The sequence below is a fragment of the Macaca fascicularis genome, chromosome X, assembly GCF_037993035.2.
Source record: "Macaca fascicularis isolate 582-1 chromosome X, T2T-MFA8v1.1".
In the NCBI taxonomy this organism is placed as follows: domain Eukaryota; kingdom Metazoa; phylum Chordata; class Mammalia; order Primates; family Cercopithecidae; genus Macaca; species Macaca fascicularis.
This window is the reverse complement of record NC_088395.1, coordinates 77,744,087-77,769,695: the sequence shown is the minus strand read 5'-3', so window position 1 is coordinate 77,769,695 and position 25,609 is coordinate 77,744,087. Positions and strand designations below refer to the sequence as shown.

The following is a 25,609-nucleotide window of genomic DNA, read 5'->3' as shown; positions in this document are numbered from 1 at the left end:
GACAATTTCTTGGGTTGAGGAGCCGCGATTGGCGGAGCCAGCCAGTGGTGCTAAGCAGGGTATTGGGTACTGCGTATCGGGGATGCAGGTTCCTGGGTGGCCACAAACATCACCCGGAAGCCTGAATATGGCCTCCACTCTACAGGGCGCGCAGCAGGCAGCACGGCCGCTATTCAGGGCGCAGGGCCCGGGCCCGAGCGGCGTACGCGTGCGCGCGTGCGTGGGCGCGCGTGCGCGCCGCCGCCGCCTGTGGGTTGGCTGGTTATTTTGCAAGCGGGAGGGGCCGTGCGCGCTCCTGCCTCAGGCCTCTGTCCCCCACCCCCCTTCCCCGGTCCCAGGCTCTCCTTCGGAAAGATGTCGGACACGGCAGTAGCTGACACCCGGCGCCTTAACTCGAAGCCGCAGGACCTGACCGACGCTTACGGGCCGCCAAGTAACTTCCTGGAGATCGACATCTTTAATCCTCAGACGGTGGGCGTGGGACGCGCGCGCTTCACCACCTATGAGGTTCGCATGCGGGTGAGTCACGGGGTGAGGGAGACAGCTGAGGGAGGACCGGGCGGCGCGGGCGGGAGGGGGGAGGGAGGCTACCGCGGGGACAACTAACGGCGGGGAAGACGCCTTAGGGGTCATTTGGGGGTTAGGGGCATAATAGGCTTGGAGAGAGGTCTGCCGATTCAGTTGTGACCGGAGGATGCAGAAAACTCCTGAGGGAGACATCGGACGGGGATGCAGGAAAACTACCCATGAGGAAGTGAAGCATGGCTGGATAGGGTGGGGTGGATGGAAAAAGATTAGAGTGAGGAATTCAAGGAGATAGGAATCACTGCTGTAGCGACAGAAGGAAGGGAGGGAGGATGGAAGAGGGCTGGGGGATGGAAAGCCAAGGCGATATATCGCTGAGCTCCATAACTAAACTAGGTTGCGGGAAGTCTGAAGAGGGAGGGCAGGAAGGACGGCTGCTTTCTAATGAGGTCTTCCTGGGATAATGGAGTTAAGCAAAGCCTTGAATTAAAGGGAAGGTAGATTCCAGAAAAGGCAGACGGCGGGCTTGTGGGAGCAGAAATAAGAAAGGGAGTCTCCTTGAGACCGAGCGCTTTCCTAACTTGTGTCGGATCAGCATCTGAAGGAGATAAATGTTTTATGCTTAAGTTTTCGCAGGTACTACATTCTGTCTCGCCTTGAAACCTGGCCTTGCCCTGGGATTGGTGCCTTGTCAGTCACTGCTTTCATTCTATGCTGATCCTTTAGATTTGAAGTATCCAGAATGTTTATTTCAGTATTTATTGACTCTCTTTCAGTATTTATTGACTCTCAAAAAGCCATTATATGAATGGCTTTTTGCCCTTTCTGTCCTAGATTACCCTTCTGGATTCTGACCCTGGTCTGTAGTTACTTTAATACATGACATTTCAGAACTGCCCCGGAGTGGCTTCTTCCAGCATGCATGACAGAGGACTTTACTCTAGTGCTTAGCCCATAATGCAAGGATGGAATGTCCAGATAGAGTATTTGGTTTACAGGATCTTTTGCCCACTTGAAGTGGTTATAGGCAAAACAGTTTGAGAATCATTTTCCAGTTTTCCATATGTTTTCTTCTCAGACTAAAAGGCCAGAATATTCTCTGTGGACAGCATCCTGCTCAAACAGCATTGAAGAACTAAAAGAGTGTATATGCTTTCATTGTTGAAGGAGTGAATTGAATGAGAAATTGTGGTTTCCTACTCGGGCTTTGAAATCTTACTGAGAAATGATGATTTCCAGATTCCAAGCTTGGCAAAGTCCAAACTAAAGAAAGAAAAGTGAATAGCAAAACATGAGAAACACTTGTCTATATAAGAACTATTTGAAATCATGTCTTTGGGGGAGAATGGAATTTAGGTCCTTTAGAATATGATAAAAGCGGGAAATTGTCAGTGCTGGAGAACTTAGTTACCTGAGGGAGCTTGGGCATAACTAGTACAGCATAAGGGCTGTCTGCTGTGGGATTTTGGAGACATTCGATGCATTAGCCAAGAGTCTTAGGGATTCTGAATGAAATCGCTCTTTACTCCAGGTATTCTTTTGCTTTTTTAGAGATGGAGTCTTGTTCTGTTGCCCAGGCTGCAGTGCAGTGGTGCGATCTCGGTTCACTGCAACCTCCACCTCCTGGGTTCAAGCAATTCTGCCTCAGCCTCCCGAATAGCTGGTATTACAGGCACATGCACCATGCCCGGCTAATTTTTGTATTTTTAGTAGAGACGGGGTTTTGCCATGTTGGCCAGGCTGGTCTTGAATTCCTGACTTCAAGTGATCCTCCTGCTTCGGCCTCCCAAAGCGCTGGGATTACAGGCATGAGCCACCACGCCTGGCCCTACTCCAGGTATTCTAGTAACAACAGGGACTGTTCATCTAGTGCCTGCTGTGTGCCAGGCACTGAACTAGGTTTTAATTTGTCTTAATCCTTACAAAACTTCGTTTTACACATGGGAAACTGAGGAGGAATGCCGTTTAAGTAACTTGCCCAAGTACACATAACTATAACTGACAGGGCTGGGATTTTAACACAAATATGTCTGACTCCATATTCTTTCTACTACACTTCAGTCTCCTTGACAACACTTAGTAGCAAAACTTTAGCATGTAAAATTTTTCTACTCACTAAACTTTTAATTGGTCCCTTCCACAATTTTTTTTTTTTTTTCGAGATGGAGTCTCGCTCTCTCACCCAGGCTGGAGTGCAATGGCATGATCTCAGCTCACTGCAACCTATACCTCCCAGGTTCAAGCGATTCTCCTACCTCAGCCTCCAGAGTAGCTGGGACTACAGGCATACAGGCATGGTGCCACCACACCTGGCTAATACATATATATTTTTTTGAGATAGAGTTTCGCTCTTGTAGCCCAGGCTGGAGTGCAGTGGCGTGATCTTGGCTCACTGCAACCTCTGCCTCCTGGGTTCAAGTGATTCTCCTGCCTCAGCCTCCCAAGTAGCTGGGATTACAGGCATGCACTACCACGGCTGGGTAATTTTTGTATTTTTAGTAGAGACAGGGTTTCACCATGTTGGCCAAGCTGGTCTCGAACTCCTGACCTCAAGTGATCCATCTGCCTCAGCCTCCCAAAGTGCTGGGATTACAGGTGTGAGCCACCGTGCCCAGCTTGTTAATTAATTCTTTGAGACTAGGTCTTGCTCTATTCCCCAGGCTGGAGTACAATGGCACAATAATGGCTCACTGCAGCCTTGACCTTCTGGGCTCAAGTGATCCTCCCACCTTAGCCTCCTGAGTAGCTGGGACTAAAGGCATATCCCATCATACCTGAATTTATTTAAAAATTATTTTTGTAGAGATAAGGTTTTATAGAGACAGCCTATGTTGTCCAGGCTGGTCTCAAGTGATCCTCCTGCCTTGACCTCCTAAAGTGCTGGTATTACAGGCTTGAGCCACCATGCCTGGCCACTTATTTATTCTTTTTTTTTTTTTTGAGATGGAGTCTCACTCTGTCACTCAGGCTGGAGTTCAGTGGCACGATCTCAGCTCACTGCAACCTCTGCCTCCTAGGTTCAAGTAATTCTCCTGCCTCAGTCTCCCCAGTAGCTGGGATTATAGGTGCACACCATCATGCCTGGCTAATTTTTATATTTTTAGTAGAGACAAGGTTTCACCATGTTAGCCAGGCTGGTCTCGAACTCCTGGCCTCAGGTGATCTGCCTGCCTCAGCCTCCCAAAGTGCTGGGATTACAGGCATGAGCCACCGTGCTTGGCCTTGTTTATTCCCTTTTTTTTTTTTTTTTTTTTTTAAGACAGAGTCTTGCTCTGTCACCCAGGCTGGAGGGCAGTGGTATGATCTTGGCTCACTGCAGCCTCTGCCTCCCAGGTTCAAGCGATTCTCCTGCCTCACCTTCCTGAGTAGTTGGGATTACAAGCACCTGGCTAATTTTTGTATTTTTAGTAGAGACAGGATTTCACCATGTTGGCCAGGGTGGTCTTGAACTCCTGACCTCAAGTGATCCGCCCGCCTCAGCCTCCCAAAGTGCTGGGATTACAGACGTGAGCCACCGCATCCCGCCCTTAAATAAATAATGGTTTAGTAATATTACTTTATATGAATCTCACTCCATTTCAACCTATTGACATTCCTTGAACCTTGACGATCCTGGATGGAGTTTAACTAATGTAAGTTGGCCAGTTATTTGGCTTTTGATGGCCTATTTAAGAACTGGATCCTGAAAAAACAATTTCCAGTGTCAAGGAGTACAAAGCATGATGTAGTGTGGGGTCTGTGTGAAGCTCTAATAGAGTTTCGAGATGCTCTTTTCCCGCCAAGAGGCAGTTGTGGAGAAAGGAGATAACTAGTTTATTTTATTCATCCTCTCACCTGAATTGACTGGCAGTAAATATGGTCAGTATTAATACATGTGGTTGGCCATTTCTATTTAGAACTTGTAGGCAGGAATGAAGATCAGGGCTTTCTGTCTGTCAAGGGATTCGTGTTGCCACTAGAGCCTTGGGAATCTCAGTGTTTAAAATGTAGGAATGAGCTGATTTATATCAGGGAGCAAGCTTTGGTAAGCCAACTTTTGTAATGGCGATTTCTTCTGCATTTTCTAGATGAGGAGATGATAAACAGACACATAGAGTCTCTATTAATTAATTGAGCATTTATTGAGTAACTTGCATATTCTGCATTTTAGAAGATGCAGAAGTAGTCATAGTTTCTAATCTTAATGAGATTAGTTAGTTAGACAAGGCAAACATGATGCATAAAACAATAGTATATCAGGCAATGCTAAAGTATGAATGTCAGAAGAGTTCAGAGAGGAGGAAAACCAATAAATCCAGTTGGTGTTGTCAGGAAATTTTTTTGTATGAAGTGAGAGTTGAGTAAGCAGTGGTAGAATGGAGAGGATTTGGACAGGAAGAGCAGACGTAGGCATACCTTGGATGTGTTTTTCTCTTTACAGGGAATTTAAATTCACTTTTTAAAGGAAAATGTAGTATGTACACATGATAAATTCAAATTTTACAATGAAAAATGTGACTATTCCACCCATTCCAGTTGTCTTCTCTTACTCTCAAAAGTCAATCACCATTACCAGTATCTTTTCATAAATACTTTATTCATCAGTGTAAATATATACATACATATCCTTTTTAAAAACACAAATAGAGGCAAACTATGTGTGTATATATATATATATATACACACACACACACACACACACTGTTCTATATCTTTATTTTACTCCTTAATATCTTTCCATACTGGCACATAGAGATCTTTCATTTTTATTCCGAGAGACAGAGTCTCTGTGCCAGATTACAGTAGCATGATCACAGTTCACCATAGCCTTGACCTCCTGGGCTCAGGTGATCCCTCTGAGTAGCTGGGACCACAGGCGAGCACTGCCACTACACCTGGCTTTTTTACTTTTTGTAGAGATGGAATCTTGCTATGGTTTCCCAGGCTAGTCTCAAAACTCCTGGGCTCAGGTGATCCTCCTGCCTCGGCCTCCCGAAGTGCTGGGATTATAGGTGTGAGCTACTGCACCTGGCTTTCACATTCTTTTCATAGTTATTTAATATTCTACTATACAGGTATACCATAATTCATTGTAACCTGTTGTCTATTCGTAGACATTTATTATTATTATAAATAATAAAATGCAATGAAACTCTTTTTTTTTTTTTTTTTTTTTTTGAGACAGAATCTCACTCTGTCTCCCAGGCTAGAGTACAGTGGTGTGATCTCGGCTCACTACAACCTCTGCCTCCCGGGTTCAAGTGATCCTTCTGCCTCAGCCTCACAAGTTGCTGAGATTACAAGTGTGTGCCACCATGCCTGGCTAATTTTTGTGTTTTTAGTAGAGACGGGGTTTCAACATGTTGGCCAGGCTGGTCTTGAACTCTTGACCTCAAGTGATCTGCCCGCCTCGGCCTCTGAAAGTGCTGGGATTATAGGCATGAGCCACCAAGCCCGGTCAAAACTCCTATACGTACATATTTACATACTACTGCAAGTCTACGTGTAGGATAAATTCTAAGCAGCAAGGGACTTCTGATCATCAGCTGTGACAAGGTTGGATGTGGTAAGGGTTGGTCTTTACCTGGTGGTGATTTGAAAGGTTATAGGAGCATGATCCATAGAAGCTATTTCTTTATTGGGACCTGTCCAAGTTACTCAGACAGGTGGCTACCACAGGCTGAACATTACTTTCCATCTTTCTTCTTTCATTTTTCCTTCTATGTAGACAAACCTACCTATCTTCAAGCTGAAGGAGTCCTGCGTACGGCGGCGCTACAGTGACTTTGAGTGGCTGAAAAATGAGCTGGAGCGAGATAGCAAGGTATGGCCTTGTTCTCTGTGTGGCATCTTTGGAGGAGGAGATCTACATAGGCTGAGGGGGCATACAACCACAGTCTATAAAGTCTTGAAGGGAATGAAGAGGGTGAACACATTCTTATCCATCAAATCTCAGTATTTTAGATCGGGGGGATAACCTTTTGAAACTTGAAAGTGGTAAGTTCTGGCTGGGCGCTGTGGCTCACGCCTGTAATCCCAACACTTTGGGAGGCAGAGGCGGGCGGATCACCTGAGGTCAGGAGTTCAAGACCAGCCTGGCCAACATGGTGAAACCCCGTCTCTACAGAAAATACAAAAAATTAGCCGGGCGTGGTAGTGGATGCCTGTAATCCCAGCTACTTGGGAAGCGAAGGCATGGGAATTGCTTGAACCTGGGAGTCAGAGGTTGCAGTGAGCCGAGATCGTGCCCTTGCACTCCAGCCTGGGTGACAGAGCAAGACTCTGTCTCAAAAAAAAAATAGAATAAGAAAGAAAGAAAGTGGTAAGTTCAGGACAAGTTTTTTTTTTTTTTTTTTTTTTTTTAAGTTATTACTTCACTTAGTCGCTAGTAAAGTTGTACAACTTAATTCCTGTAGGTGCTAAAAATGGAAAGTCTAGTGTCAGGGAAATCCTAGCTAAATTCTTGAATGGTAGTGGCTTGTTAAGGAAAGTGAGGATTATTTGGAGTTTATTTCCTTCTTTTGAGGTGGTAAACCTGTCCTCCCACAGAAACGGATTAATTTTTGACCTGAGCCATCCTGACTGTTCTTATGGTATTAGTTCTTGCAAGTTGCTGGCTGTGGGACAAGATAGACCCTATGCCTAACAAGAAATGAGGTACACAGTGCTTTACCATCTCATTCCCACTCTGTCTCTCTCCCATGTGGCTGGAATTTTGTGTGTGCCTTCAGATTGTAGTACCACCACTGCCTGGGAAAGCCTTGAAGCGGCAGCTCCCTTTCCGAGGAGATGAAGGGATCTTTGAAGAGTCTTTCATCGAAGAAAGGAGGCAGGGCCTCGAGCAGTTTATTAACAAGTAAGCCAAGTTCCTGGGGGCTCCACTTGCTACTTTTGCCATCGTAGTCTTTCTTTATGTTTTGTTTACCTCACCTTTTATTTTTATTTATTTACTTATTTATTTATTTGAGACAGAGTCTCACTCTGTCACCTAGGCTGGAGTGCAGTGGTGCGATCCCGGCTCACTGCAACCTCTGCCTCCTGGGTTCAAGCGATTCTCCTGCCTCAGCCTCTGAGTAGCAGGGATTACAAGCACAGGCCACCATGCCCGACTAATTTTCATATTTTTAGTAGGGATGAGGTTTCACCATATTGGCCAGACTGGTCTCGAACTCCTGACTTTAAGCGATCCACCCACCTTGGCCTCCCAAAGTGTTGGGATTACAGGCATGAGCCACCGCACCCAGCTCACCTTTTATAATGGGTACTATGATGTGGTGCCAATTATGTGGTGGGCTGACTGGACAGTAAAACTCTATTCCTTTGAGTAGAATTCTGATCCTGTATGTCAGAGCCTGAGAAAGCACAGTATGTTGGTTGTATCTAGGGATTTCCCTGTCTTGCCCCTCTATTCCCTGTCCCCTCTACAATATTAGGGTTGAGGTGGTACCCTACTGCTGTCCTCTACTGGCTTGAACCTTAGGGCTGACCTTGCCCTTCCTCCCCTGTCCACATCCCCATCCCTCTGCTAATTCTCTCTGATTCTGAATACTACTGATAACCATCCTGGTTTCTTTATAGAATTGCTGGGCACCCACTGGCTCAGAATGAACGCTGCCTACACATGTTCCTGCAGGAGGAGGCAATTGACAGGAACTACGTCCCGGGGAAGGTGCGCCAGTAGGAGCCCCTCTCACCACCTGCCCTCTACTTTCCTGCTGAAATGACATTGGTTTTTACACTAAGCCTCTCTCTGTCTTTGATCTGAAGTTGGCTGCCCATCTCCTGGCCTGATAGACTGTCTGGCATTGTGCTCCCTGGTACCTGACTACACCATGTGGGCACTCTGCTAGGATCCTCTTCTCTGAGGAGAGGTGGGAACCCACAGGCAGATGCCCTTTGCTTGGGGTTGGGGTGGGTGGGTGGGGGGATTAGACTGGACGGCAATTTCTTGGGCATTTACCCATGCCGGAAGGCTAACCTGGGGGGAGGGGGGCGCTTGTGCTGGTGAGGCACTTGGATACATACTGATGCTGCAAGTCCAGGGGATTTTTCTTACTCTTAGGTTTAACCAAGAACACCGAGCAGGGAAAAACCCTGCCTTTCCTAACTGCATGTATTTTTTCCTTTTTGGAAAGGTGGTAGAGACTCAGAAGCTTTCCTTGTTTTCTCTAGGCCTGCTCCCAGTTTTCTTAACAGTTTCTTTTGTTGCTTTCTCTCTCCTTTGTTGCTTTCCATGGCAGTAATCCTCCTAGAGTCCAAGCAGTCTGTTGTATGGAGCAGGGTGTGTGGGTTTTCTGGGCCCATCATTATGGCTGCTTCAGAGTCAGAAGAAAGCCATAGGGCAGTAGGGGAGCTCCTATTGCCTAGCCCTTCTCCCTTTGTGGCTCCCACTTTAGCTGCCTATTTTTGCTCATCAGCTGGTGAGTCAGTATGGGGCCAGGAGTTCTCCCTCCCTAAGCCCTTGCTACTTTATGGGTTAGCTTTGCAGGTTTGGTGGCTTGAGGGGTGGGGGCAACTCACCACTGCCAGGTAACTCCCTGAAGGGTGGGAGTGGATTATCTTCTAGGCTCTTCCCGGCGGTAGGGAAGGGCATCAACACTGTCTTCCTTCCATTCTCCTTTCCCCCATCCCATTTAGTGCTGCCACAGGGCAGAAGCACACAAACCAACCACACAGTCTCTGACTTCTCCTAAGCACTTTGAGCTGTTGAATGGGGCTCAGGGGCAAGAATTTTTGCTGCCCTCCCCAGCGTGGTCACAGGGTTATTGAACTGCCTGCACTTGTTTCTCATGCAACTCCAGCATTTTCTCCAGAAGTTGAACTATGGATAGCAGCTTGGTATGGATTTCCCAAATCTTAACATCTGAAGCAGCTTCTTGAGGCTGGCAACTATCCTGGTTTCTGTCTGGGAGGGGGTGGTTTGTTTGCTGGGGCCCAATGTCTGTCCTAAGTGGTGGGGTGAGAGCAAGTTAACTTTGGTGCCAGGTGAGAGGTGGGGGCTCTTTGCTTAGACTCCTTATCATGGAAAGATTGGAGTTTTCTATGCAGGGCGTTGGGGAAAAGGATTACTGATTCTGACTGACCCTGATCAGAGGGATTAGGATTGTATTTTGACATAGGATTTGGAGCCCATCTAAATGTTGAAGTTCCTTGAGACAGCTCTCCAGCTGCTGAGCCTGTGCCAGGGGCTAAGCAGCCCCAAATGAGAGGCTCTGCTCCCTTTCCCACCTCGCCAATGTTGTTGTTGCTGCCTTTTTGATTTGTATCCTCTGTTATAGACATTTTTTAAAAACGATTTCTTCTTTCATTGTGCACAAGTGCTGAGAGTCTGAGGCCCCATTTCTGCTGTGTATATATATCCTGACTCGGGGCTTTTATTCAGCAAACTGTTCATTCTTCTGTCAGACAATGTCATATTCAACTCTGTTCATATTAAACCACTGTGAAGCAAGCCTCTGTTTTCCTGCTTAAGTTGTAAATTTAGTATTTTTTAGTGTCTAGGATATGCTGGGTATTATGCAGAAATCATACAATGTGGCCAGTGTCCTGAGGTAATGTTTTGCATTTAAATTTTTTTAAAAAGCAGAATCTTAACTTATCTTTATGATATTTACCTATCCTTTTTGCAACTCACAGCTGACTTTGTCACAGAGGTAATGCATCTGCTTGCAGGAAGTAGCTGTAGGCTCAGTACCTGTGGTTTGAGTCACATTTAGCAGATTTGGTTTTTAAGCTTGTGGGTTTGTGCTAATTTGGGCAGAATATATTTATTATATATATTTATATGTGTGTGTGTGTGTGTGTGTGTGTGTGTCTGCATATGTAATACATGTACATAAACACATGAATGTGTTCATCCTCTGACACACCCACACAACACCAACAAACATTTCTTCTATAGGCTTTTTACCTCAATTGACACTGTTGTTTTTTTTTTTTTTTCCAAATAAGTTTGACACAGGCAGAAAGGTGGGTGAACTCTCAGAACTTTTGGCGGGTGGATATTCATCTGACCATTGAGCTCTGAAATGGTTTCCCTACACAGAGAGGGTTTTGGCAAGGGTTGGAATGAGAGGAGGTAGCAGTCTTGTCATTTAGAAAATCAAAGCTAGTTTTAATGTAGTTCAACATGGAAAGAAGGTATAGAAAGTGATGCGTTTAAAACATTAGCAAATTAAGGCTGAATGTAGTTGGCTTATGCATGCCTGTAATCCCAGCATTTTGGGAGGCTGAGGCAGGAGGATTGCTTGAGCCCAGGAGCTTGAAACCAGCCTGGGCAACAGAGTGAGACACTGTCTCTACAAAAAATTTCAAAAGAAAAAAAAAAAGGAAATTAATATTACTTAGCAGTATTTGGTTCTAAGCAGAAGAGTGGGGGCTGTGAGGAAGTTGAGGTTTCTGGTAGTTCATGAATGAGATGACTAAAAATATCTGAGGGGATAGGGAAGAATGGGTATTTCTGTGAAATAAAGGAAAGTAAGGGTAAAGAGAGATGCAACCTTCGTAGGCAGCAGTGTTGAGAATGAACTGCAGAATAAATAGAAAAGCAGCTATAAAATAAAGTGTTAACAAAAATTTGGACAGATGACAACTCATTTAACAAGTGCTAATAGTCTTCTGTGTCCGGTCCTATGCTAACAGCAGGGCTGGGGATAGGGTGGAGTGGTTGTGGTACAAGTAAAATATGATATTACATTCTCTTTTTTCGTAGACCTTAAGAGTTCAGTTGAAGAGATGTTTAGATGGGTGTGGTGGCCTATGCCTGTAATACCAGCACTTTGGGAGGATTGCTTGAGTCCAGGAGTTGGAGACGAGCCTGGGCAACTGAGTGAGATCTCATCTCTACAAAAAAAAAATTAAAAATCTGGCCAGGTATGGTGGCACATGCCTATAGTCCCAGCTACTTGGGAAGCTGAAGCCAGAGGATTGCTTGAGCCCAGGAGGTTGAGGAGTGAGCCATGAGGAGTGTACCACTGCACTCCAGCCTCAAAACAAAATGAAGAGAGGTCTATACAAGACAGGAAAATGCTAGAGACAAAGTAAGAGATTCAGGGACATCTGGTTAGTTGTCCAGTCTTTTTCTTTTTTTAAAATATCAGGCCAGGTAAATCTCTCTTGGATGTCAAATTGGCCATTTTGGCACATGAACTGGGCCGGGCAAGAACCCTAAATCCAAACCCTGTTACCCATTAACACTGAGGAGAAGCATACTTTTCTTTGATAAGGAATTCTAATTTACACAGGTATTTGCATGTTTACTGCTAATTAATCCCCTTTATCTATAGTGCAGAAAGGGCTTAACCTTATGCTGGAACCTGGGGGACAGAGGCTAACAAAAAATTTTAAATATAGCTAGACCCAAAAGAAGTCTAAATCTTCACATTCCAAAGATGCCTTATCTACCCTTTGACCCATTCTTTGAGACAAGGAATTAAGCCAGTAAAGGTGGGAGAGGTGGATAACATTCAGGCTTCTTTGGAGTTGTTTGATAGTTATCCTACATGAGATACTTTTATGTTGAAGATATTCCTACTTATATGTTGAAATATATGCTGTAATAATTTAAGTAAAATTACTTTCTTCTGTGGAAATGTAGAACAGCTGCTCACTGAAATGGATATTTCTTCATATCCTTGAAAACTGTTGAGTCACCCTTAGTATTCTCTTCTTAGATATAATAAGTTCTAATTTTTCCTTACTTGGCTCATTTTTAACTCTTTTATCTTTTTTTTTATTCTGAAATCTCTCCAAGGCCCTCACATGTCCTCAGGTTGTAGAGTCTTAAATTGGACAACACTTTAATTACAGCCTGAAGGTTAGGTAGTTGTTATTCCATTTATATATCTTAGTATTTGAGTTTACTTTTGAAATATAAAGTCTTGGTGACTAATTTAGCATGTGGTTCTCTGCCACTCCCTTCCTGACCACCCACCACCCCTCATTCTTATCTTCTTTTTTTACCTTGTTTGTACAAAAACCAGTTGTTGCCTATTTTATTTCTTCTCTCCATACCCTGTCTCTCTGTCTATGCATTTAAAAACAGAGAACTCGTTCCTTATAAAACAGATAAACCAGGGATAATTGTCAACATCAAAAAAGAATTCTTCAAATCACTGCAGGCTTCCTTTAAATAGGTGTTTCCTATGGTGGTTTTAAGTGTTTTTATATAGGTCATCAACTACTTTATAAAGAAACTGAAGATAAAGGGTTAAGAGGCAGTGCCAGTTGAAGAACAGTTAGAAATTGGGATAAAACAGTAGTTCTTAGGTAAACAGTAAAATACAGTTAGATTTTTTTTTTTTTTTTTTTTGAGGTGGAGTCTCACACTGTTGCCCAGGCTGGAGTGCAGTGGCGTGATCTCAGCTCACTGCAATCTCTGCCTCCCAGGTTCAGGTTCAAGCGATCCTCCTGCCTTAGCTTCCCGAGTAGCTGGGACTACAGGCGTGGCGCCATCATACCCGGCTAATTTTTGTATTTTTGTTAGAGACGGAGGTTTCACCACGTTGACCAGGCTGGTTTCAAACTCCTGAGTTCAAGTGATCTGCCCATCTCGACCTCCCAAAGTGTTGGGATTACAGGCGTAAGCCACTGCACCTGGCCTGATTTATGTATTACTTTTGAAGAGAATGTTATACCAATATTTTTTGTCTAGATACAGTGAACTTTTCATCATCTGTACTAATGGAGGCATATACATTTTAATTTTGTTATGCATTTTGGTTGTAACATTTAAATATAGGGATGTCTAATCATAAAATTTAAAAATACTTCATACTTTCATCATACTGAAGACTCAGGAAGATCTGAAAAGAAACAGAAAGAGTACCAGGCCTGGAATAGAAACCTGACTTCTAAAATTGGCTATATAGCTAGCTGTAGGACCTTAGTTGAATTGCTTCACCATTTTAGGCCTGTTTTCTGAACTATACAATGAGGGATTTCGACTAAATGAGGGATTTTGACTAAATGATCTCTGAGGTATCTTAAATCTCTAGCTTTTTATGATTTCCCACCCTTGCCAAGGAGTTGAGTAAACATTGGAGGTGATGCCACCAAAAAAGTGAAAGCACAATTTTTCCTGCATATGATGGAGTTTGTTGTAGTGTAGTTAGTTTTCTCTTCCAGAAATGAACGATTATCCTGATTAGATTTTGTTTGCCCACATCCTGTTATATCAAGTCATGAGTATAACCCCATTGAAACTCAGAGTTGATTTGGTTTACGGTTGTCCTAATTGTATCCTAGGTCTTCTAGCTGAAATTTTAAAATGAAGTAGTCACCCCATGGAGTTATTTATTTATTTATTATTTTGAGACGGAGTCTTGCTTTGTCGCCCAGACCAGAGTGCAGTGATATGATCTCGGCTCACTGCAACCTCTGCCTCCCAGGTTCAAGCGATTCTCCTGCCTCAGCCTCCAGAGTAGCTGGGACTACAGGGGCACGCCACCACGCCCGGCTAATTTTTGTATTTTTAGTACAGACGGGGTTTCACCATATTGGCCAGGCTGGTCTCGAATTCCTGACCTTGTGATCTTCCCACCTCGACCTCCCAAAGTGCTGTGATTGATTACAGGTGTGAGCCACAGCACCCAGCCCCCATGGAGCTATTTTTATTTAAAACACATACATTATAACTCTATTGATCTGATTACAAAAGTGCCTATTTTGTTAAAATGTTTCATTGTGGTGATAAAAATTCAAAAATTATTAAAGCCAGTCAATAAAATTCAAGCAAAACATAAATGTGTAAAGTAAAAAGTGAAAGATTTTTCCTTAGTCCCTCTCACCACTCCCATTCTCCAAGAATAACTTAATTTGGTGCGTGTCTTCCCAGATGTTGTTCTGTGTGTGTTTATATATTAATATACACATATATACATATACGAATACCCACACATTTGTATATAGGTTTTTTTAAACAAAATGGGATATTATATGTACCGTTTTGCAACTTTTTTTCACTTTGCATTGTATTCTGGACTTCCTCTTGCATTAATACCTGGAAATTTACCTCATTTAAAAAATGACTGCATAATATTTCATGGTATGGTTGTATCACAATTTAATGATTCACCTATTGATGCAAATTTGTCTCCAATCATTCACTATTATAAATAATGCTACATATAACCTTGCTCCAGCGTATAAATATTTCTGTAGGATAGATTTTGAGAGAAGGAATTGCTGGGTCAAAAAGTGTGCGCCTTTTACTGTGTGTGTGTGTGTGTGTGTGTGTGTGTGTGTGTGTGTGTGTGTGTGTAGAGATGGGGGAGGGGGTGGTCTCACTTTGTTGCCCAAGTTGGTCTCGAACTCCTGGCTTCAAACAATTCTCCTGCCTCAGCCTCCCAAAGTGTTGGTATTACAGGCATGAGCCACTGTGCCTGGCCTCATTTTACATTTTGATAGCTAAAGCGAAATTGTTTTCTTAAAGAATGCAGTTTAGGCTTCCAGTGACAGCAAATGAGAATGTTTCCCCACCCAAAGTGGGGAAATTCTGTTCACAAAAAGTTTACTTGCAAAAGTGGTAAAAATTTAAACAATTGATAATTATCCAAACTATTTGGTGAAAATCGTATTTCATGGTTTTAATTTGCGTTTTCTGGTATGTTTAGTTGTAATGATACCACTGTCAGGTTTTAGTTTCCCCACACATTTACTTTTGGTCGTTCTAGAGGCAGTATCTATTGTTGCTAATTGAGGATACTGACCACTCTTCACCATAAATAAACCATCACACTTAATTAAAGGCCCTGAGTGTAAGTTTCTTCCCATCTGACTCTGGGGGAAGATGAAGCGATTAGTCTAGTGACAAAGCAACATTATCTGAGGCGCTCTCACAACCAGTACCTTTTTCAGATTGTCATTACTTTAGGTCAAGCCCAGAGCAGTACTGACAGCTCAACTACATGCTCTTCTGATCTCATGGCCAACCTGCTTTGATACTCGGGGAAATATAACTTGGTCTCTTGAGCCACCATCCCTCCAGCTTGGACCCCCGTCTAGTTATTTCTCCCAGATCCATACCTTTGATTCCATGCAGGGATGGAACAAGGATGGGGACCAAGACCGTGATGGTGACCATAATAAGAGGTCAGATTACCAGGCCTTCTGGTTGGCTGTCCACGTGTTAGTCAGAAATAAGCCTTAATTGGTCGTACGCAATGGGAAGCACATACCCTCTTCTGATTGGCCTCTTAGTTGAGGGGTAGAACACAGGGAAACCTGCTGGTTGGCTGGAATGGAAGACCAATAGAAACGCTATGGCACTGCTTTCGAAAGTGAGGCCTGCCCTCGCCCCTGGAGCTGTCAGCCGGTTTCCTCGGAGTTGGTAACTGCGCTTTCCTGCAACCTAGGTATCCTCTACCCCGGTCATGGTCACACTTCTGGCGTCTCAGAATGTCTCTGGTTGTGCCGCGGTGAATGAGGCCGTAGTCCGCTTGTCCAGCCCTTAGGAATGTCCTGCCTTAGGCTGTCGGTTTCGTTCCACAAACGCCAGCCCGGAGCTCTTCCTGGGATGGGGCCATTGAAGTCATGGGCCTGGGGAGTGGGGATCAGGGACCAGGGAATGGGACAATACTTTGCGGGCCTCAGGATGAAGTTCTTCATTGCGAGCATTGTGACCCGATTCGCGGCGGAAGCGGGAGAGGCTGCGCTCTGCGGCTGTGAAGGCCTTTTTTGTATTAAGTCTCAGGAAGGGAGCAGGAAGTGTGTGACCCAGAAAGTTCCGCCGTCTAGGTGGCCTCCACCATTTCAGCCAGCCGCCGCCTCTGTTGCCTGATTTCACCCCTTGTGGCTCCTTCCTAGACTCATCAGCTCTAAGACCACTGCAGTAAGTAGATTAGCCCTTACAGCCTGTACTCAGAAAGTCCCCTTCCTCAATGTCAGTGGGTTTGACCTTGTTGCTTTTATTTATTTTTCTAATTAATTACACCAGTACATTCTCCTTGTAAAAAAAAAAAAAAAATCAAAACACTATACATATATGGGGCTAACACTTTGGCCATTACCCACAATCCTTGTCCTCTTTCCCTCTTCCCCAGAGTAACTGCTATTAACAGTTTGGTGTGTATCCTGGCAGCCTTCCAGGTCTTTTTTTCTAGTTATCATAGAAACTACATTGTGTTGTATTTTTATTTTAACAAAAATTATACCCTACTGTACATACCCCACAAGTTTTTTCATTCAGTGTTTTGGAAACATTTTTATTTTGGTACATATAGGTTTACTTTTATTTTATATTATTTTATTTTTTAGTAGAGATAGGGTTTCACCATGTTTGCCAGGCTGGTCTCAAATTCCTGACCTCAAGTGATCCAACCGCCTTGGCCTCCCAAAGTGCTGGGATTACAGGTGTGAACCACCACCGCACCCGGGCAGATTTACTTCTTTTTTAAAAAAGTGATGTATTATGCCATAGTATGGCTATAAAACAGTTTATTTAACAATTTCCTTATTGATAGACTACTAGATTTTTTCAATATTTTGCTTTTGCAAGTGGTACTCCTATAAACATTCCTGAACATGACAGTTTCTCTAGTGCAGTGGTTCGCAAACTTTTTGATTGCAGGACCCCTTGACATTCCTAACAGAATTTGTTTATGTAGGTTTATGGCTCTCTCTATTCAATGAAATTAAAACTGGCCGGGTGTGGCGGTTTTAATCCCAGAAATTAAAACTGGGATTACACCTGTAATCCCAGCACTTTGGGAGGCTGAGACAGGCGGATCACCTGAGGTCAGGAGTTCGAGAACAGCCTGGCCAACATGGTGAAACCCTATCTCTACTAAAAATACAAAAATTAGCTGGGTGTGGTGGCACACACCTGTAATCCCAGCTACTCGGGAGGCTGAGGTGGGAGAATTGCTTGAACCCGGGAGGCGGAGGTTTCAGAGGTTGCACCATTGCACTCCAGCCTGGGTGACAAGAGCGAGACTCTGTCTCAAAAAAGAAAAAAAAAAAGCAAAATAACTTTTCCAAAGCAAGAAATATTATTGAGAAGAGTAAAATTTTTTTTTTTTTTTTTTTTTTTTTTTTTTTTTTTTTTTAGCAAGTCTCATTAATGTCTGGCTTAATAATAATAATACTCCAGACATCTGGAGTCTCATATCTGCCTTTACATTTGATCTGTTGGGATGTTTTGGTTGAGTATATCACACATATATTATTGTAAATGTATATGTAACAAAATTTACCATTTTAACCATTTTTAAGGAAACATTTCAGTGGCATTAAGTACATTTACATTGTTATATAACCATTACCACCATCCATCTCCAGACTTTTTTCATCTTCCAAACTGAAACTCAAAACAATAACTCCCCATTGTCCCCTCCCCCAGCCCTAGCAACCACCTTTCTATTTTCTGTTTCTATGAATTTGACTATTATAGGTAACCTTATATAAGTGGAACCATATGGTATTTGTATTTTCGTGACCGGCTTATTTCTTTTTTTTTGAGATGGAGTCTCACTCTGTTGCCCATGCTGGAGTGCAGTGGTGTGATTTCTACTCACTGCAGCCTCCGCCTCCTGGGTTCGAGCAATTCTCCCACCTCAGCCTCCAGAGTAGCTGGGACTATAGGCACGCTCCACCACACCTGGCTGATTTTTGTATTTTTAGTAGAGATGGAGTTTCAACCTGTTGACCAGGCTGAACACAAATGATCTGCCTGCCTTGACCTCCCAAAATTCTGGGATTACAGGCAGGAGCCACTGTGCCAGGCCATGACTGGCTTGTTTCACTTAGCATAATGTGTTCAAGGTTCAATCATGTTGTAGGTTGAGTAATATTCCAAAGTGTGTGTATATACATACATACATACCACGTTTTGTGTGTCCATTCATCTGTCAAGGACACTTGGGTTGTTTCCACCTTTTGTCTATTGTGAACAATGCTACTATGAATATAGGTATACAGATATCTGTTTACATTTCTGCCTTCAATTCTTTTGGGTATATATCCAGAAGTGGAATTGTTGGGTCATATAGTAGTTCTCACTTCCCTTCTGATGGACATTTATATCAGTGCTACTCAAACTGTATTCCATAGGCTGGTGCCAGTCGTGAACTATCACCTGTACACAAGGAGATAAGTATAGGAACCGAGGATAGGCATTTAAAACCTTTTATAGCAATTCCATGTGGCCATGACATCTAAGTGAATGATCACTTTTCTAGTAATTTGTTTTTTCTTTACAAAGATATCAGTCCGTGATGGATTGCAAATTTACCCAAACAACAACAACAACAACAACAACAACAACAACAACAACAAAAACCCAAACTGGCTCAGGTGTGGTGGCTCATGCCTGTAATCCCAGCATTTTGGGAGGTCCAGGCAGAAGGATCACTTGAGACCAGCCTGGGCAACCAAGTGAGGTCTCATCTCTACAAAAAATTTTAAAAATTATCTGGGCATGGTGGCATGTGCCTATAGTCCTAGCTACTCAGGAAGCTGAGGCAGGAGGATTATTTGAGCCTGGGAGGTCAAGGCTGCAGTGAGCTATCATCATACCACTGCACTCCAGCCTGGGAAAAAGAGCAAGATCCTGTCTCAAACAAAAAACAAACAAACAAAAAAAACAAAATCCCTGATCTTTTGCCACACATGGTTTTCATTTTGGTTTTTTACTGAAGATGGGATGTTGCTGTGTTGCCCAGGCTGGTCTCGAATTCCTGGCCCCAAGCAGTCCTCCCACCTTGGCCTCCCAAAGTGCTGGGATTACAGGAGTGAACCACTGCACCTGGTTACCACAGATAGTTTTGAGAAGCACTGATTGAAGTGGATTCCAGTTTGGGGTGGTTGTTTGCCATTAACTCTTTTTTATGGACAATGTTTCTCTAAGGTAGGTACTGAAGAGTAGAATTACTGGGTTACTGGATCAAAGGGTATGTACATTTTACATTTTATTACTGCAAAATTGCTCTTCAAAAAGGCCAAATACTTCTAACAATGGTATATGAGTCCTTTTTTTGTGCCAGAAATGATATTCAAAAAAATGAAAACTAAGATGGTATATGAGAGTACCTACTTCCCTACACTCCTGCCAACACTTGATATCAATCTCTTAAACTTTTGTTAGTCTGTCAGGCAAAAAATATCTCCTCTTTATTCACAGTTTTCTGATTATTAGTGAATTTAAGTATTTTTTCATGTTTATTAACTTTAAATTTTGATGTAGTCAGATACATTATTCCTTTTCTTTATGGCTTTTACTTTTTTGTTGTTTTTTCATAGAGACAAGTCTCATTCTGTTGCCCAGGTTGTAGTATAGTGGTGCAATCATAGCTCACTGTAACCTTGAACTCCTGGGCTCAAGCAATCCTCCCACCTCAGCTTCCCCAGTAGCTGGGACCATAGGCACATGCCACTATACCTGGCTAATTAAAAAAAAATTTATTTTTGTAGAGATGGGATCTCACTATGTTGCCCAGGGTGGTCTCTAACTCCTGACTTCAAGTGATCTGCCCGCCTTGGCCCCCAAAGTGCCGGGATTATAGGCATGAACCACTGCACCTGGCCCAGCTTTTGCTTTTTTAGTCTTAAGTGTTCTTGCTCCAAGGTTTTAAGCATGTTCATTTATATTTTCTTCTCATGTGTTTCTTCCCCCCTTTTTCTTACAGCTTTATTGAGGTATAATTGATGTACACTAAACTGCACATCCTCAAAGTATATAATTTGATGAATTTGGACATATGTACACACCCATGAAACTATTACCACAATCGAGATAATGAACATGTCCATCACCTCTGAAAATGTCCTTGTGTGTTCGTTCTCATACATTTCTAAATGTGTGTGTATGTTCATGCACGCATAGATGCATGGGTGTGTGCTGGGATTATACACTTTTTCATTTCTTAATTAAGGTAAACTTACATATAGTAAAATTCATCTTGAGTATATGTTTCTGCAGGTGCTGACAAATGCATAAAGAAACAACTGGCCGGGCATGGTGGCTCATGCCTGTAATCCCAGCACTTTGGGAAGCCGAGGCAGGTGGATCACCTAAGGTCGGGAGTTGGAGAGCAGCCTGACCAACATGGAGAAACCCCGTCTCTACTGAAAATACAAAATTAGCCGGGCGTGGTAGTGCATGCCTGTAATCCCAGCTACTCAGGAGGCTGAGGCAGGAGAATGGCTTGAACCCAGGAGGCGGAGGTTGTGGTGAGCTGAGATCGCGCCATTTCACTCCAGCCTGGGCAGCAAGAGTGAAACTCCGTCTCAAAAAAAAAAAAAAAAAAAAAAAAAGTCATATAACAACCAATACAGTGAAGATATAGAATAGTTTCATCACCTCAAAAAATTCCCAGTTCTCCTTTATAGCCTACTCCTCCCCTCTACTTCCCAGTAATCACTGCCTGTTTTCTGTCACTATAGTTTTGCCTTTTCAAACCTGTCATGTAATCATATAGTATATAAGCTTTTGAGACGGGCTTCTTTTATTTATTTTTATTTATTATTATTTTTGAGACGGAGTCTCACTCTGTCGCCCAGGCTGGAGTGCAGTGGCGTGATCTCGGCTCACTGCAACCTCTGCCTCCCAGTTCAAGTGATTCTCCCGCCTCAGCTTCCCGAGTAGCTGGGATTACAGGCCTGTGGTACCATGCCCAGCTAATTTTTGTATTTTCAGTAGAGATGGAGTTTCACCATGTTGGCCAGGCTGGTCTCGAACTCCTGACCGCAGGTGATCCGCCTGCCTCGGCCTCCCAAAATGCTGCAATTACAGGCATGAGCCACCGCGCCTGGCCTATTTATTATTACTAGTATTTATTTATTTATTTTGTTTTTTGAGACGCAGTCTCGCTCTGTCACCCAGGCTGGAGTGTAGTGGCGTGATCTTGGCTCACTGCAACCTCCCACTCCCAGGTTCAAGTGATTCTCCTGCTTCGGCTTCCCGAGCAGCTGGGATTACAGGTGCCGCCACCACGTCCAGCTAATTTTTGTATTTTTAGTAGAGACAGGGTTCCACCATGTTGGCCAGGCTGGTTTCGAACTCCTGACCTCAGGTGATCCGCTCGCCTTGGCCTCCCAAAGTGTTGCAATTATAGGTGTGAGCCACCACGCCTGGCCTATTTACTTTTATTTATTTATTTATTTATTTATTTATTGAGACAGAATCTCACTTTGTTGTCCAGGCTAGAGTGCAGTGGCATGATCATGGCTCACCACAGCCTCGACCTCCTGGGCCCAGGTGATCCGCCCACCTCAGCCTCGTAAGTAGCTGGGACTACAGGCGCAGGCCACCACGCCTGGCTAATTTTTTTGTATTTTTTGAAGAGATGGGGTTTTGCCATGTTGTCCAGACTGGTCTTGAACTCCTGGGCTCTAGTGATCCTCTCACCTCAGCCTCCCGAAGTCCTAGGATTACAAGTATGAACCACTACGACTGGCTGGTTTTAATTCTTTAAACTGTTTAGAAGTTACTTTTGTGAATGGTATGAGATATTGCTGTAACTTAATTTTTTTTCAAATATTGGGTTGGTGCAAAGTTATTACAGTTTTTGCCATTAAAAATGGCAAATTTATTTTGCACCAACCTAATAGGTAATCATCACAATACTGTTTACTTTCTCCAACGACTTGAAATGCCACCTTTATTATATACCCAATTCCCTTATACACACAAATCTGTTTCTGGACCATCTATTTTGTTTCACTGATGTTTGTTCTTACGCCAAAATTACACTTTTTATATTACTGCTATAGCTTTATCATAATTTTGATACCTGATAAAGTCTTCCCTCTTGTTTTCAGACATTTCTTGCCTAACTAGTTCACTTTTCCTTCTACAAGGATTTTTAGAATCAGCCAAAATATTCTCCAAAAAAATCTTGTTGAGATTTTAGTTGAGATTATGTTGAAATTTCAGCTTAATTTGGGGAGAGTGGATATCTTTACATTATTAAATTTTCCCAACATAATATATCCCTCTATTTATTAAAGTTTTCATTAATGATATGTCTCTCCTTTTATTTAGGCTTCTTTTATGTTTTACATTATTTTGTAATCCTGTGTTTACTTCTCTTTCTTTCTCATCTGTCAACTTTTGTTTTTTTTTTGAGACAGGGTCTTGCTGTCATCCAGGCTGGAGTGCAGTGGCGCAACCATGCCTTATTGCAGCCTCAACCTCACTGCAGCTATTAACACTTTTTTTTCTTTCTTTTTTTTTTTTTTTTTTGGAGAGACGAGGTCTGACTGTGCTGCCCAGGCTGGTCTTGAACTCCTGGTCAGTCTCAAGTGATTCTCCTGCTTCGGCCTCCCAAAGTGCTGGGATTATTGGCCTGAGCCACTGCGCCTGGCCTGTAAACTTTTTTGAGTGTAGGGACATTTTTGTTTCATCTCTATATTTGCAGTGCCTGACATATAGTAAGTGCTCAGGAAATGTTTGATGAGCAAATTACACCACAATAAGTGTTCCAGCATTTCATTAAAAATGGTGGACTTCAGCCTGGGCAACATAGTGAGAGACCTCATCTCTACAAAAAATAAAAAGATTAGCTGGGTGTGGCAGCATGTGCCTGTGGTCCCTGCTACTCAAGTGGCTGATGTAGGAGGATCGTTTGAGCCCAGGAGGTTGAGGCTGAGTGCACTTCAGCCTAGGCAACAGAGCAACACCTTGTCTCAAACAACAACAAAAACAGAAAAACAAAACTTGTGGACTTGGGAGTGGGGGGTTGTAGGGGGAGGGAAAATGGGTGAAGAAGGGGAGGTGGCTGGGGAATGGATGGGGGCCTGGCGGGAGCAAGCAGTGGAGCTGGGGTCCCTGAGCTCTGTCAGGAGGAAGCCAGGCTGCACTTTCTGGGCAGTCGGAGGGGACAGGTGGCACCAGAAGGCAGGTGGACTTAACCTGTCAGTGACTGCGGCCTCTGCCCATCCTGCCTTGCTGCAGATGCCTTGAATGAGGCTGCCCCACACACCCTGAATGATTTTTATAATCAGTGGATAAAGTGGGAGAAATGTGGAATAACTTCAAATACAGGTAACAGAATGTCTTCAGTCGTGAGGGAGTAAGCCATAGTGAAAATGTGGATATCAACTCTGACAGATATTTGTCAAAAACAAAAAGCATCAATATAGGAGACTCAGCTGCTCAGCAACAAAGTAGTCCCTTAAGAGAAAATGTTGCTTTACACCTGGCACGCCAGGCCCTTCAAAGAATTCTTCAAGGAGAAACCAACATTGTGCCACTGAAATCCCTCAAATTGTTGAAATAAGTATCAAAAAGGATAATGATTTTTGTGTTACCCCAGGAACAAGACTTGCACGAAGAGATTCCTACTTTTGACATGCTCCATGGGGTGGTAAGAGAAACATTTCTGTTACAATGACCCAGGATTCATTGGATACTGATAAAAAGCTTGGTAGAACTCAAAGTGGACTTCAAAGGAAAGAGAGGTGCTAAGCTCTGTATAGGACACGGACAGTGTTTCCAGAAGAACCAGAAGAACCGTAGGGAAGTCGCTCTCTGAGACAGGCTGCAGGATACTGTGGGCTTGTGTTTTCCCATGAGAACTTATAACAAGCAGTCAAAGCCTCTCTTTTCCAATTAAAGAAAAATCTCTTTCTGAATTAATGCTGGAGAAATGCCCTTTTCCTGCTGGCTCAGATTTAGCCCCCAAATGGCATTTGATTAAACAGCATACAGCTCCTGTGAGCCCACATTCAACATTTTTTGATGCATTTGATCCGTCTTTGGGGTTTTTTTTTTTCTTCTTTTTTTGAGACGGATCCATTGCCCAGGCTGGAGTGCAGTGGTGTAATCTTGGCTCACTACAACCTTGGCTCACTGCAACCTCCGCCTCCCGGGTTCAAGCGATCCTCCTGCCTCAGCCTCCTGAGTAGCTGGGATTACAGATGCCCGCCACTACGCCCAGCTAATTTTTGTATTTTTTAGTAGAGACGGGTTTTCGCCGTGTTGGCCAGGTTGGTCTTGAACTCCTGACCTCAGGTGATCAGCACACCTCGGCCTTCCAAAGTACGGGGATTACAGGTGTGAGCCACCTCACCCAGCCCCATATTTAGTTTCTATAGAAGATGAAGATAGTTTAGAGAGAGAAAACCGCTTAGTATTGAAGAAGGGGTTGATCCCCCTCCCGATGCACAAATACATACATTTGAAGCGACTGCACAGGTTAATCCATTATATAAACTGGGACAAAAGTTAGCTCCTAGAACGACTGAAATAAGTGGGGACAGTTCTGCAGTTCCACATGCTAATTGTGACCTGAAAGAGGATACAGCCACCCTGTGTTTGCAGCCATGGAGGGCAGAAGCAGCATGAGGTACATGCCCATGTTAGCAGACAGGGAGCTTGGGAAGTCCACACACAGACTGATTACATACATTGCTTCAGATTACAGGGAATCCTTGTTATTGGAGAGTGATGGATCGTTATGAAACAGAAGCCCTTCTAGAAGGGAAACGCGAAGACACATTTTGCTCAGGGACGCTGGGCAAAGGGACTGCCTCTTCTCTGTGAACTTCTGGGGCTACAACAGATCCCTGCAGGCCTGAATTGAGCAGTAATCAGAACTTTGGTTTTGATGCCCATGACCCCTGTTTATTTCACTCCTCCACTATAACAGGACTTTAAGAACATTATAGCAGCCATAAAAAAAGGATGAGTTCATGTCCTTTGCAGGGACATGGATGAAGCTGGAAACCATCATTCTCAGCAAACTAACACAGGAACAGAAAACCAAACACCGCATGTTCTCATTCATAAGTGGGAGTTGAACAATGAGAACACATGGACATGGCGGGGAGCGGGGTGTGGGGGAACATCACACACCGGAGCCTGTTGGGGGGTGGGGAGCGAGGGGAGGGATAGCATTAGCAGAAATACCTAATGTAGATGATGGGTTGATGGGTGCAGCAAACCACCATGGCACATGTATACCTATGTAATAAACCTGGATGTTCTATACATGTGTCCCAGCACTTAAAGTATAATAAAAAAGAACATTATAAAGATCCCAGTTATTGCATGTTTTTTGAACCGTTGCTTACTATATTACTAGACAGGGCTTTCCTTTTTAGCTGTAGTATATCTGTTGTACAGTAATCTGCAGGTGCACTACATATGATGGAATTAATGGGCCTC

At 43.5% G+C, this 25,609-nt stretch overlaps 1 protein-coding gene and 2 pseudogenes across 1 annotated transcript; all 3 read left to right on the top strand.

Moving 5' to 3' along the window:
- Window positions 1-230: 230 nt before the first annotated feature.
- SNX12 (sorting nexin 12) lies at window positions 231-9,955 on the top strand. The gene is made up of 4 exons (XM_015443747.3): window positions 231-519; window positions 6,233-6,328; window positions 7,236-7,360; window positions 8,083-9,955. Exons 1-4 carry the CDS (start codon window positions 355-357, stop codon window positions 8,183-8,185), a joined length of 489 nt encoding a protein of 162 aa, XP_015299233.1. The 5' UTR covers window positions 231-354; the 3' UTR covers window positions 8,186-9,955.
- A 5,809-nt stretch (window positions 9,956-15,764) lies between these two features.
- On the top strand, window positions 15,765-24,380 carry LOC102117484 (suppressor of cytokine signaling 5-like; annotated as a pseudogene).
- A 155-nt stretch (window positions 24,381-24,535) lies between these two features.
- LOC107126459 (suppressor of cytokine signaling 5-like) lies at window positions 24,536-25,232 on the top strand (annotated as a pseudogene).
- Window positions 25,233-25,609: the final 377 nt, after the last annotated feature.

Excerpts from the sequence above, each read along its gene's own strand:
- SNX12 (XM_015443747.3), top strand. The coding sequence starts at position 355 with ATGTCGGACACGGCAGTAGCTGACACCCGGCGCCTTAACTCGAAGCCG. Across the intron at positions 520-6,232 it reads CCTATGAGGTTCGCATGCGG|ACAAACCTACCTATCTTCAA; the intron begins GTGAGTCACGGG and ends CCTTCTATGTAG. Across the intron at positions 6,329-7,235 it reads AGCTGGAGCGAGATAGCAAG|ATTGTAGTACCACCACTGCC; the intron begins GTATGGCCTTGT and ends GTGTGCCTTCAG.